Source organism: Arvicanthis niloticus, chromosome 14 (genome assembly GCF_011762505.2).
Source record: "Arvicanthis niloticus isolate mArvNil1 chromosome 14, mArvNil1.pat.X, whole genome shotgun sequence".
NCBI classification, from domain to species: Eukaryota; Metazoa; Chordata; class Mammalia; order Rodentia; family Muridae; genus Arvicanthis; species Arvicanthis niloticus.
The window spans coordinates 12,140,591-12,154,616 of record NC_047671.1 but is presented as its reverse complement, the minus strand read 5'-3'; the positions used below and the strand labels follow the sequence as shown (position 1 = coordinate 12,154,616).

General features: G+C 50.0%; 1 protein-coding gene across 1 annotated transcript in view; it reads right to left on the bottom strand.

Moving 5' to 3' along the window:
- The window catches only part of Ark2c (arkadia (RNF111) C-terminal like ring finger ubiquitin ligase 2C), a 102,802-nt gene extending 91,150 nt beyond the window's left edge, over positions 1–11,652 (bottom strand). The window contains exon 1 of the mRNA XM_034518248.2: positions 11,517–11,652. Coding sequence (XP_034374139.1) covers positions 11,517–11,577 — 61 coding nt within the window. The 5' untranslated portion in view covers positions 11,578–11,652. The remainder of the gene's footprint in view (positions 1–11,516) is intronic.
- Positions 11,653–14,026: the final 2,374 nt, after the last annotated feature.

Below are 14,026 nucleotides of genomic sequence, written 5' to 3'. Positions count from 1 at the left end.
GTTGTGTGTCTCTAACTCCATATGCATAACTGGCTCCTACCACCTTCTTGTGGCACTGGTATCAAATCGACTCTGTACCATCTTTTCAGAAGAGATTAAGGTCCTGAAAGGCGCAAGAGAGCCAGCTGGTAGATGGTAGATGGAGAACCTGAGGACAAAATCTAGGCTCTCTTTGCTGTGTGTGTGTGTTCCTCTCTTTTTCTCCCTCCCTCCCCTTACCCCGCACTACACACCACCACCACCACTATCAGCACCAGTACCACCCCAACCCTTCCTGAAGGACATTCAGAAAATGCAGCCCCAGCCCTGCCTGGGAACAGGCTCCCAGGGACTGGGGGAACTAAGCAAGCCTTAGTTGGAAGAGATTTAAGAAAGGTTTGTTGATAGCAATCAGTGATGGCCGCCCAACACTGTTGGGGTATATTTAAGACCACTGTGTATTTTCCCACGATAAGAAGAGTCCTGAGGGTATCTTGGTGCACCAGGGACAGCTCCAGCTGAGCGTCCCCTCAGGCCTTTCTCGTACCCCCAACCATGGATTTGTCTACGAGTTCTGACCTCCCTTTGTCCAATTATATTCATGTTGTCCTTAGACTCACCCAAGCATGCCTTCTGCAATGACACCCTTAACTGAACAGAGTCCCAACTCTACTCACTAGACAGCTTGTGTGTACAGCACTGGGAAAAAGAGGCCTTGAGCCAACCAAGTAGCCCCCACCTGGCCCTGAAGTGCTCACATTCAGGAGAGACATGAAGCAACTAGACTGGATATATCACAAAGTACCAGACTGTTTTGCTCAGGTTTGTGTAATGTCAGATTCCTTGTTTAATTTATCTAAAAGTCACTTTTTTTCTATAAATTCAGAAGAACTGCAGTCTGCCCTGCCTTATATCCAGGTCATTTTCTGACCCCAGACTCAGAGTTCTGGGATCTTCCAAGCACATATCTAGTTTCCCTGAAGTCTAGAGGCTACTTGAGGCCAGATACCCAATTGCCAGGGGGGAGCCTCAAGCATGAGCACAGATCTGGGATGCCTGTGACTGACAGATGCCCCTGCTATGGAGAACCTGGGGGCATAACAACAGAGCTGGCCTCTGTCACCTCCTCTGCCTTCTTGTCCTGTCTTTTCTTGTTCCTACCTCTCTCTGGGAAGGCACAGTGACCCTTCAGAAGAAATGCCACACCAGGTTAGTACCCAGGTCACCCCAATCTGTGTGCCCTCACTTGCAAGGCATGACCAAGCTGAGGACCCCCATTCACTCTGGCTGGTCCGTCTTCTTGTCCACGCCACAGCTTCATCCTGGCATCATGTCTCACTGCCAGTCTTCTAAAGGCTGCTCTGGGGCAAATGCAGCACCCCTCAGTTCCCGAGGCTCCCTCCTGACCTGCTTCGACCTCCTCCTTTGCCCATGAGGTGAGGCTAAGGCTGTGGCTTGCTTGCTCTGGCTAACACTGACGAGACTAGAACTGAAGCCCTATCTGGTACCTCTGTGATCACCCTCTGCAGAAGCTGGGTACATTTGGGGTTGTGGGGTGACAGTAGTAGAGGAAGCTCTGAGAAGAGATGCCTGGGCCTAAGTCTTCCCAGCTCTCTACTCTTGCTTCAGAACGGGATCCTCAGCTCTGGTCAGCAGACCAAGGCCTCAGTAATAAAGAGGTAGGTAGTGGGGAGGCCTGTGGTTTTTCACTCCAGGGAATGAGCCCTGCCAAGCAGGCTGAGGTTTTGTGGAAGAGCCTCTTCTGGCTGAGGAAAGACAGCCAGGAGTGGGAATGGTCACATTAATCCATCAGTTCCCACAGAGCTCAGAGCAGAAGTTGTTGCTCTGAGATGGGGTTGGGCCAGAAAGGCAGCAGCCCAGAGAGGGCCCTGAGCTCTCAGGATGGGGGCAAAAGGGATTCTGGCAGCTGAGGAGAAAAGCTGGAGCAACTTAAGCTGTCTGGAGAGACAGGGAGCAAGCCACCCCACCCCTTCCAGCCCCACATTAGAGGGAGGGAGGGAGGCAGCAGCTGTGGGAGGAGGGGTAGGGGGTGGGATCTTCCATCCTTGAGACAGGTGCTAGCTGAGCCCGGCTCCCTTCAGGCTGAGGCTCCTGGCTCTCTACTCATCTCTGATACTTGTTCTCCTGGGCTGGGGAAGCCAGCCCTAAGAGCTAGGAAACACACATTGGCATTGACATACGGGAGCCACCATGTGGATGATGTCACCATCCCTTTTTGGACGAGGGGGATGCCCATCCCAAGGCAGCACACCTCATTCGAGTTTCAAGGAAAGGTGCCTCTGCCCTGAAACTGCTCCTTCCCTGCCTGCTGCACCACGTAACCTGACAACAGAAGGGCACTCGCCCACCATGCACCAAGACACAAGCAGCTGCCTTCCATAGAAAAGGCAAAGGGAGGGAGGGGCGGGGAAGTACAAGTTCACACCAAGAGGAAATCATGGGTTTTTTTAGAGCAAGAAGGGTAATTAGGCCGATTATCTCCTTGGCAGACAGGAAGTGAAGTCGGAGAGCCCTCAGCTTTGGCCAGCCTCATAGGGTGGTTAGCAAGAGAGCGGGATGGAAGCCAGGACTACTTCCACTGAGCGCCGCAAGGGCCCTTATTATTACTCTTGCCTTTGGCTGGCTTCTCTGATCGGTGTGTGTGCATTACTTCATGTGACAAGCTCCAGAAAGCACCAACTACAGACTCACCATCTGATGGACACAGTACCAGAACCGATGGTAAGTCAGACACACTTGTTCGTGAGCAGTGTAGATGTTCCTGGCAGAAGGACCAGACGCCAGGCTGCTGCTGAGACTGTTTCAGCGGCCATCCTCCTCTCTTCCCTCCCTGGACCCCCACTAAGCCTGTCGGTGAAAAGGCCTGGTAGAGGGCAGGAACCATCATGATAACCCTTAGCCGGAGTAGCCAACACAGGGAGGCCTGCATCCCATGACACTCATAGAGAACCAGATACCACCAGGAATGACTCAAGCGAGATGTTACATGGCCGCTAAAAGCAAGGCCTGTGAGAACAGCTCAGCAAACTGTGAAGCTGCTCATGTAAAAGAAAAATGGAGACCGTAGCTGGGCCCAGTGTCAAAGGCCTGGAATCCCAGCTACTCAGCACTCTGAGGCAGAAAGATGCAAGTTTGAGGCCAGTCTAGACAACTGAGGGAGACTCTCGAAAATTAAAGGAGGGAGGGGAACTGGGATATAGCTCAGTGGTGGAGCACATGCCTAGCACACGTGTGGCCCTGAGTCCACCTCCAGTGCAAAGCATAGTTGTTTATATGTTGATTCTACACGCAAGCACACACCAGATGCAAATACAGAATGTGGCAGGCATTCCACGCGTGCGCTCAGCAGATCACATCACGCCAAAGTGAATGCCCTGGGTTGACTCTCTAAACTTCCCAAATTAGGATTCCATCATCTCTGTGATGTTAGCACTCATCATCCGTGAAGTCACCAAGGTGATCTAAGAAACACCTCAACGAGGACTTACAACAGAAGAAGCACCGCCTCTCCAAAGGGGCAGCTATTCCATCTGCAGAAATCAGGGCACCTCCCAGACACCTGGCAGCTTCCTCAGAGTAAGCATCTAAAGATCTTACCATCCCGGCTGGAGGCCCGGCTGGTCCTACATTCTAACCTCTTAGTCCTACAGACATCCTAACACTGCATTTCAGAGTTCCCTTGTGGGAATACAGGCTGAGAACATAAACTCCCTCTTAGCTTGACAACCTGTGTGGACACGGAGCCTGACTTTCTGAGTCGCTCCCACCAGATACAAACACCAAGCAAGAATTGCTTTTCCTGTGCTTAGCTTGGTGTCAGGGGTTTCTAACAGTCTGCAAACTACAGAAGACACAGGGAACCAAGACTGGCCAACCAGTCACCTTGAGTCAGCAGCCACTTGGATTAACAATGAGCAGATAGCAAAGGCTTTTGCCACTTTGGACCTCAATTTCCTTCCAGGTCCGAAATGATGTCCCCACAGACTATGGTTATACCTGGAGGAAATGACTTGATAATGAATTGACCCTGAGATCACTCCACCTACCCTTGCTCTCAATGCCACACCCATGCCTTTGAGCTCCAAGTGTGCACCCTAAGATTGGCTCTTTTTAGCTACTTCTCACCCATGGATACAGATAAAATCTTTCTTCTCTCTCTCTCTCTCTCTCTCTCTCTCTCTCTCTCTCTCTCTCTCTCTCTCTGTGTGTGTGTGTGTGTGTGTGTGTGTGTGTGTGTGTCTGTCTGTCTGTCTGTCTGTCTGTGTACAAATACCCAGCTAGGACCTCGGCTCTCAGATGTCTTGGCCCTTGGAGTCTCTTTTCCCAAAAGTTGAAATTCAATAAAACTTCACACACTGTAACATCAGGACACAGTGGTACAGCTGGCAGAAGGGCCGAAGTTTTGAGGCAGGTAGCTCCCAAGGAAAGCCTAGCAGCCGGAGAGACATGGGAACAACCCCGTAGGGGATGCCAGACATGAAGCTCATCACAATGCTAGAGTGACTGGTATACAAGTATCCTACTCCACTAAACGTGCAGAAAGGTTGTACAGGTTCTGACTTCGACATCACCACAGTCCCCCGTCTCTCTGCCAAGCTCCATGTTTATCCACATACTAGGTTCAGAACCCACCAGAGCGCATCTGCTTTTGTCTTTATGATCTTACACTGTCCAAGGTACACTGAAGACCTTCCATCTCCCTGTCCTCCACATCAACTTGATCCTGGTCCTTCCTTCTTCATCACAAGGCCCATGATGTAAGCCTGTATCTCACTCCTTAGACCAGGAATCTGGCCCCAGCAGATCATGTTACCTCTGCTTGATAGAAAACCAGAGGCCAAAGAAGAAAGTCCAGACTATTCCCAAAGGCCTCAACATCCTGTCCTGACTTTTCTACATATTCTATAGTGCCTGTGCTACAATACTCTGGAGTTATGATTTAGGGAGACTAATTCAAACACAGGACCATGACCTTAGGGCTGCCCCTGCAGCTGCAGAAAGCAGCAATTCTACTCAGGTGTCCTCACCAACCCCCATGTGCACATACCATATGCGTGGCCTGTCCCCCACCCTACCTGGTGCTCTCTATGTCTGTGTACATGTCACCTCAGAGACACACACAACAAAGCTCCACAGTATCCCCATCTGTGACCTTATGTGATCCTGACCCTTGGGACAGTAAATACCTACAGTAATGAATGGCAAGGAGCAGCTAGCTTTATAGCCTGTCCTTGGCACCACTGTGTGCCAACTGCCTTTGACTAGTTTAAACATATCCTATGAGGTAGGTTTTATGATGGTCATTATCCAGATGACGCTCAGAATGGTACCTATATGCACCTTCCAGGTCAAGACAGCCAGGACCCAAGTCCTAGACCACTCCAAATGAGGTCACTCTGCTGCCTACTCTGGCCCTCTGCTCAGGTGTCTTAGGCAGTCTCTGGTTTGCTGAGCACTGCTTGCTGGTCTCAGCCTTAGATGATCTCCCTTCTGCACCCCCTTAGCTCAGTGTTTGGTCCAAGCAGGTATTTAATAAATATTCATTAAGTAAAATGAATGAACACGTAAGCCAATGGAAAAAATGAATGATTGAAACAGGCATTGCAAGTACATAATTCATCAATTATGCTGAACCTGAGCAGCCAAGGAAAGCCCCTCTGTGGCTGAACCATACCAGAAATGGACAGTCATTTGCTTCAGTGCTTTACGCCAGGAATTTTTTTTTTTTTTAAGTTATTTACATCCACAGAGACACTAAGGTGAAAGTGTCCTGTATATCAGGGCAGCAGTGGTCCAGCAGAATTGAGAGACCCACTGGAGTCATGGGTCAGAATCAGGAGCCAACTGTCCTCTGTCCAGGAAGACTCCACCTAACACTGGATATAGGCCAAAGCTGTGGCTTCCCCTTCCTGAGAAGCCATAAAGATAATAGTTTCCAAGGAGAAACTTCAGGATGCTTATTTACAGAGAGAAAGGACAAAGGAAGGGTGGGCAGACGATGTGACAACTCTAAGAGAGGCAGCAGTCTGCATGGCCTTTCCCCCCTCATCTTGAAAGCTTAATTGCATTTGCTGTTTTTTTTTTTTTTTTTCAGGGAAATTTCTACTAAAGAAAACCGATTAATCAAGTGGGGCTTATCTGCTGCTAAGGGAAATCCAGAAGGGAAATCCAGAGAAACCTGGAACAAGAGGCATGCTCCATCCCATCAGAGTACCCTAGGGTACCGGATCCTAGAGTCAAAGGTTTCTACAGCGGATAGACGGCTGAGAGAATAAAGAACAGTGTGCGGTGGTTTTATAGTTGTCGGATCATAAAATTGGGGGAGAATTCTCCTGAACGTGTTCTGATAACCTGGGTTATACACAGTTGAGCCTCAATACGCACACGGCAGAGACTCAATATGTAGCTAAGGCATGCTGCCATGAAGTCAACTGCATTCTGTACAATTACTGGATTATTGAAGAACTATCCTTGAAATGTATTGCTAGAGAATTCTGAAATGCTGGGCATTAAGTGAGAAAAGTAAAACCTTAGAGCCGGTCAATATTTATCTTTTGGAGGAAATGAGAGTTATCACCCAGTTTGTTTTGATTAGGTTAGATCAAAGGGTTATTTTTGCTCTACCACACTTAGGTCTCAAACAAACCCAAAAGAAATTAAAGAAAAATCAGGAAACTTTCAAGGGCCAGGCTTCATAGAACTGCATATCTCCTTTGCACACATCCCAACACAAGCCTCCGCCAGGAACATCCCTGTGTGTCCATGTGTCACAGTAAATCAGTTCAGCTTTTCCACCCTGGCTGGGAAGAAAAGAACAAAGGGCCTGAGCAGAGAGGGCAGCCCTCTGGGGTTGGGGGTGTCTCACGAGGCCACAAAGATAGCGAAGAAGCACAGTGGTCAGGCGACAGTGAAATGACCATCTTCCCTGAGGGGACCATGGGAGGCCCGCCCAGAAGTCAGCCTAGAGGAACCAAGCAGGACTAAGCACATCCGCCAAGAGAAACAGCTTCAAATGATGACCCCTTGAAGAAACCATGAATTTCTTTAATCAACTGATTTCCTCTGGTGTCTAAAACGCCTCATTTAACAAGGCTTGTTCTGGGCTGAAATTGAATAGATGTAATTGACAAATGCTTGAATTTGGGTTCCACTGGGGGTAGGGGTTGGGAGGGAGATACTTGGCTTTTCCAGAGCAATTACAGGAGGGTGGGGGTAGATACTTGGAAGAGTTCTTGCAATTTGGATGGAGGTCCTGACTTCCCTCCTGACCTCCCCACCCCCACCCCAGCAAGCACACACTCAGAGACAATGGCCAGATCTGGTTTGCTTTCTCCCCAGAGAGGGCCTAGGGCCACAGATGAAGCAGCTGTCAAGCAAGCAGGCTGTAATCAGCTTTAACTGGCTCACAGCCCACAGAAAGTACAGACTCTTATCCCTCCAATCCCAGGTGGGGCTGCCAGTCCTGGGATGGGGAGGGGTCTCAGGGGCTTCTGTCCCAAGCCATCTTCCTTACCCAGGATCTAAATGACAAACTTACATTGGAGGTCTCAGGAATCTCAATCTACACATAGAAAAGGATGTTTTAGCACTTTGGATCACGGCTTTCAGCTACGTGTCACGTGTCACCCCCAGGATGATTTATAAGGACAGTAAATCAATGAGACAGTGAACGAAAAGTTAAAACACAACTCAAAATGGGTTTTTCGGGTGAGTCAATGCTACAAGATTGCTAGTTAAGTACAGTATCCCTTCTCTCAACCTGGGTGTGATTTCTTTTTCCTTCCCGGTGCCTCACGGACACTATGTGGAAAATGGAAGGGGTTGAGTACACAGGTGGCCAGAGATAGAGGATCTCTGTGCCATTGGGCTGTTTGGGTGAGACAAAACAACTGACCTTCCCCATGGCCCCAGGCTTCTGTTGCCATAAGATATGGACTACATAAGATTTTAGAGTCACCATATCAATACCACAAAAAGGGAAAGAAGACGGAGGGGGTAGGGGGAGGGAAGGCAAAGAAAAAGCATTCACTCGACTCTTACAATGGGAGGTGGGGGTGGTGGGTGGGCGAGGTTGGCGAGGTTGAGGACAGAAAAGCAAGGAGCCTCCAAACAGCGGGATACAACAATAAATGGGAAAACAGCAAGAGAAAAAGCACACTAGGTTAATATAGGAAAACTAGTTCTTTATTGAGATCGTATATTAGTATTAGTGGATTCTGTGTGTAACAATGTCATCATGCACACGATACAAAAAAAAGGGGGGGGAAGAAAAAAAATAAAGAAAAGAAAAGGCTGGGCCCACCATGCTTCGGAAGGGGACAGAACAAAAGCAGGCGTACAATGAGCGGATGGCCCGGGCTACACGACCACAGTGCGGTTCAGCAGGGGGAACATCTCTAACCGAGCGCTGTACATTGTCAACTGGGGGATGTAAAAAAATACAGATCATGCTTTAGTTTTAGTACAAGAAAAGGTGAAAAGATACACAACCAAGAGGGTATTTGATACATAAAAATTACCCACAAAATAAGAACAGGAAGTAAACCCAGCACAGCAGAACACGCTACCCCTGTTTAATGGAAAACCATTTTGCTGAGGTTTTTTTGTTTTGTTTTGTTTTGTTTTGTTCTGTTTTGTGTTTTTTTTTTTTTTAAGATTGCCAAACAGCCTTCTGAGGCAGCTACTTGGGACTATTTTGGAAGGGCCCTCAAAGTAGGCGCCTTATTCTTTCATGATTGCTGCTGTTTTGTTTCCGTTTTCAAGCAGATCTGGCTGGCCAGGCAGCAGAAGGGAGCCCTGAGGGCCAGGGCAGATGTCCAAAGATGCTCTTGACGTTGTACAATTAAACAATTGGGACCAATGGCTCCCCTTAAACCAGGGACCTCGGGTGCACCAATTTCTCAGAAGCTGAAATAGCAGCAACTGTCATTTCATTATGGATTTTTCTTTTTAATATATATTTAATAAATTTTGCCTCCAACTAAATGATATGCCTGGGTGCTGCCAGGAGGCCAGCTGATGGTCACCCAGACAAGTGGGAAACGGGCTGCTACAGCCTCCAAGCCAAGGCAAAAGGAGTCCAGTTAACAGGGATTTACAGTGCAGTGTACTCAGCTAAACAAGATGAAGATACACAAATGGTTATTTCTCTGTATCTGTTCTGAAATGACCCTACATCCTACATTACTACAATGGAAACTAAAAGAACAGGCTTCAGCTAGCAGACTATATAATAGTTTTACAAGAAAATTGTGGTTTAGGACCTTTTAGTTAAGCATTAGTATCCTCTATCGGAAGGTCATGAGTTTCTTAGTACATTGTGCTGAAATTTCACCACAGCCCAACTCACCCCTCAGACCCTAAAAATTCCTGTGGGCGTGTTTACCATGAAAGTTTGCCATTGCAATTCTGCCCGGTAGAATTGGTTTTGTTTTTGGTTTTTTTTTTCTTTTTTTTTTCTTTTTTTCTGTGGTGGTGGAGGAGGGAAGGAGGGGGTTATTAAAAATAAAATTTAGAAGCAGCTGAACAATTTGAATTTCAAAACATGGAACCAGCATGCTGCAATGGTATTTAGGAATCGGTGGTATTAATGAGAATGATAATGATTTAATCAGGATAATTATACTTTCAGGCTCAACATCCTTCTTAATCATTTTTGAATTTCTGCCTAGTGTCATGTTCCACACCCGTTTTAAGAGGAAATGCCAAGTAATAAGAAATAATTGTGAATTGGGGGATGGGTGGCATTTCGTGATCTAGTTCCGACCTCCCCTCTTACCCACCCCCAAGCTGGCCTGAGATAGGGGATACTGCCGCTTAAGTAGCAATGCCTTCCTCGGATGGAGACAGGAAATGGTTAAGGGGTGTCACAATACAGCTAAATGCGGAGGCAGAAGGGTCACAGCGCACACAGCAGCGAGTTGACCATTCACTGAGCTACACAATGAAGAAAAAAAAAAAGATTTGATAAATGCAGAATGTCATCACTCTATCATCACACACAAAAAACTGCAGTTCAAACAGGCCTAAAGGGCCAACCTTGCCTTTAGGGTTCTGGGGAGAGGCACGGGGTTGGGGACAGTTTGGCTGAAGGAAGGAGGGCTGGGGTTTCCTGGCCTGGTGCAGTCTGGCCCCTGGGGCTCACTAAAGCTCTGGCCCTGCGACCCCACCCCACCCCCCACCCCCGCTCTGACTCGGAGGACCAGTCTGGTTGGCCGAAGGGAAGACATCATTCTTGTAAGGGCGGGGGGGGGGGAATTGGAGGGGGGGAGCCAGTCGGAATTTAAGCAGCCGTGGAGTGGGAGAGAAGAAACATTTCCAAGAGAAATGTGAGTCCAGAGGCAGAATACAAAAAGAAAAAAAAAATGAATTGAAATGTATCTCAGATTTGCTTTGGGAAGTGGGAATTTTTGATTAAAAGGAAATGGAAGATGTGGGTTGGGGAAGAAAAGGGAAAACCAAACTATTGTTGCAGGGGAATGTAAGGAAAAGGGGGTATGGGGTAGGGGGACCGTGCAAACACACCCCATATACCACAGTTAAAAACAAAGACAGCGCCAGCCTGCTGCTTGGTCAACCCTTGCCCCAGGCAAAGGCCTGGGTAGGGGCAGCTTTCTCACGCACAGCTCAACACCCAAGGAACAGACAACCCGCTCCGGCCCGGCCCAGGGGTTCAAGGCAGCGCATGTCTGATTTCCGAAGCGTGTAAGCACGAGTGCACACACACGTATACATGCATGCATACACGCGCGCGCGCACACACACACACACACATGCACACGCGCACACAAGCGTTTTGAACCTATAAATGCAACTGTCATACAAAGACAGTTGCGGAGAGGAAGGTGTGCAGGGCCACAGAATAAGAGCAATAAAACAAAAAGGATTAAATGAAAGAAAAGAAAGGGAGAAGTGCCCATGAGAGGGAAAGGGTTGGAGCATGGAATAGGCTGATATCAGATCCCAGCTCACTGGCCATTGGCCGTAAGGCCCCGAAAATGAAAAATTACAAAACAGAACAAAACACAATATGCCTTTAAAAAAAAAAAAAAAAAGGCAAATCACAGAAAAGCAAACATATTCTCTCTCTCTCTCTCTCTCTCTCTCTCTCTCTCTCTCTCTCTCTCTCACACACACACACACACACACACACACACACACACAGCATGCATCTCTCCCCTTCTTTCGGTCACACGGGGCTAGGTCGGGGAAGGGGCTGTGATTTGGAGGAACCACGTCCGCCGCAAATAATAATAATAAAAAATATGGGGCTAGGGAGGATGGGACCCAAATCCACCAAACCCTAACTTCACTACAAAAGCTCCCGCGAGGGTGCCACCCCACACTTGGGGGGGGTCTCCCTAGAAAGGGGTGGGGAGCAGCACCACTCGCCTCGCCCCGCGGCTGTGCCTGCGCCCCCGCCCGCCCGCCGCGCCCGCCCTCGTCCCCGCCCCCGCCCGGTGCCTGCGGCGATCCGCGCTCGGAAAAAAGCAGACCCCGAAAGGAAAAAGCGATACCTCTGTTTCGCACAGAGCCAAACACTGGAAGCACGAGATAGCCGACGTGGACCAGGACCATCCTGGCTCCTCGCGCAGCGGCGGCGGCTGCGCGCGGGCCCTTTGTGGCGCGGCTCCGGGGCGCGGGCGGCGGGGCTGCGGGAGCCGCCGGGGCGGGAGGCGGAGCGCGGGGCGCGGGCGGCGGGGCGGCGGCTGGCGGGGAGACAGATGGCCCATGGAAAGGCTCCCTTCCCGGCCCCTCTCGACATTCAAAGGCGCTGGGGCCGCAGCTGCCGCCACACAAAGGCGCGCGCAGCCAATGGGAGCGGAGCGCGGCGCGGCGCGGCCTCGCCGGAACCGCGGGGGACAGCGGGGACCGCGGGCGCGCGGGGCGGGGGAGGAGGTGACGGCTGGAGGAGCGGGCGGCCAATCGCGGGGCCCGCTGCGGTGCGGGGGGCGGGGGGGTGAGGGTGGGGACGCGGGGCGCGTGGAACCTGGCGCGGTCCTCCGGCCGCAGCGCGCAGCGCCCTGCACACACACACACACGCGGGCGGCGTGCACACGGAGCGTGCACACGACGGGAGACGTGCTCCCGGACATGAGGAGGTGCGTTCGCCAGCGCAGTCTGGCAGCGAGTGCACACGACCCAAAGGTCCCCGAGCACCGCACACAGGTCACTCGGGGACGTGCGCACAGAGGCTGGCGCACGTGCAAGCGTGACTGCAGGCGCAAGTGAAACTGGAAAGCCAGCAAGCAACCGCAAACAGGACCCAGGCACTGCCGCACAGACTCGCACACAACGAACAAATAAATGCCTTGTTAAAGCGTGACGTTTGCCCAAAGACACACAGAAGGGGACACATAATGCAAAACGCTGGTAAGACAGCACACTCCAAGACTGACACACGGTGGTCTTATTCTTGCAGAGCACAAAGCTCCCCAAAATTTGCTCAATTGAAAACCACACATTCCCTGAGCTGTGCACACCGTCAGTGCAGCGATGCACTGTTCAAAAACCCAACTCCGCATCTCCACCGTCCACCTGCTCTGACACTGGCACGCCCAGCCATTTCACAGGCACGCCCACTTCCGCGTTCACAGGCAAATAGGTGACATGAGAGTTTTTGCAGACTTGCACCCACGTGGAAGCCCAGCCTCCGTGTCAGGAGTGACCCTTGGTCAGTCAACTAGTCAACTTAAGAGAAAGCAAAGCACTTCTGAAACTGTTCTCAGTAGACAACCAAGACTATCTTCAGGCACATGTAGCCTACCTAGTATGAAGACACTCAGAGAGGATGCTTACAGTCTATACCAAGGCCAGAGATCACTTGGCCATCCACTTGCTGGCAAGACAGGCTGTTTCCTACACCAGGTTTCTCTTTGAAACCTAGTGGCTCCTTTAATCAATTAATCTAGTATGGACTGGCTGGCGAAATCATATACGAAAGTGGACAGAATCTAATAGCACCCTGTACAGACATTTATGCCAAGGTTTCTCAACCTGTGGGTCGCGACCCCTCTTCCAGGAGGGTCACTTAAGACCACCAGAAAACACATGTATTCAAATTATGATCCACAACCGTAGCACAACTACAGTTATGATGTAACAACAAATAAAGTTTTATGATTGGGAATCACCACAACATGAGCTGGATTCAAGGGTCGGAAATGTCAGGAAGGTTGAGAACCTCTGATTTATGCGGTGCTTCAGTCAAGGCTCTGGGAGGTGGCGGGAGCTTGAGAGGGAGCTTGAGAAGTCAAAGCGCAGGATACATCAGGTGCAACCCCACCCCCCACCCCCACTCCCACATCCCACCCCCACTCCCCACCCTCCAACCCCCCACCCCCGGTGAATCTCATGCAGCAGACTGGTACCACTAGATGCTTGCTCTGAAAGACAGATCCCCGGGACAGGAGCAGAAGCTAGGGGAGCAGTTAAAAGGAGTCCAGGAAAATGCCCTCTGACACTTAGATTGGCCCCATCCAACTCAGAGACAAAGGCAGCCAAGAGAAGCCTACCACCAGTTCCAAGCCTGGCCCTCAGATAACTATCTCTAGCCGGCTAGCAGCTCTTTCCCAGTTTCATTATCTGTTAAATATGCCACCACCAAAATGTCCAAGAACAAAGACTTCAGCCAACACCTAACTACTAGAATTTCTTCCTGTCCTCTTCCACTGACTGCCATGCACATACGTTATCAGTGTTGTCAGAATCCACGTATTTTTAAATTTGACACATGGCCCTTTAATAAATAAATTTCCCTGCCCTTTGATAGTTGTTAACGCTCATCAGAGAGGCTTCGTCTAGTAACTGATGGAAAAAACAGCTGTAGAGACCCATGGCCAGACATTAGGCTCAGCTAGGGGAATCCTGAGGAAGAGGGGAGCACAGAGCCAGAGCTGTCAAGGACACCATGAGAAAACCCACAGAATCTGGGCTCATAGGGGCTCACAGAGACTGAACCACCATCAGGGAGCCTGCGTGGGTCTGACCGAGGTAGGCCTTCGTATATAACATATATATGTTACGG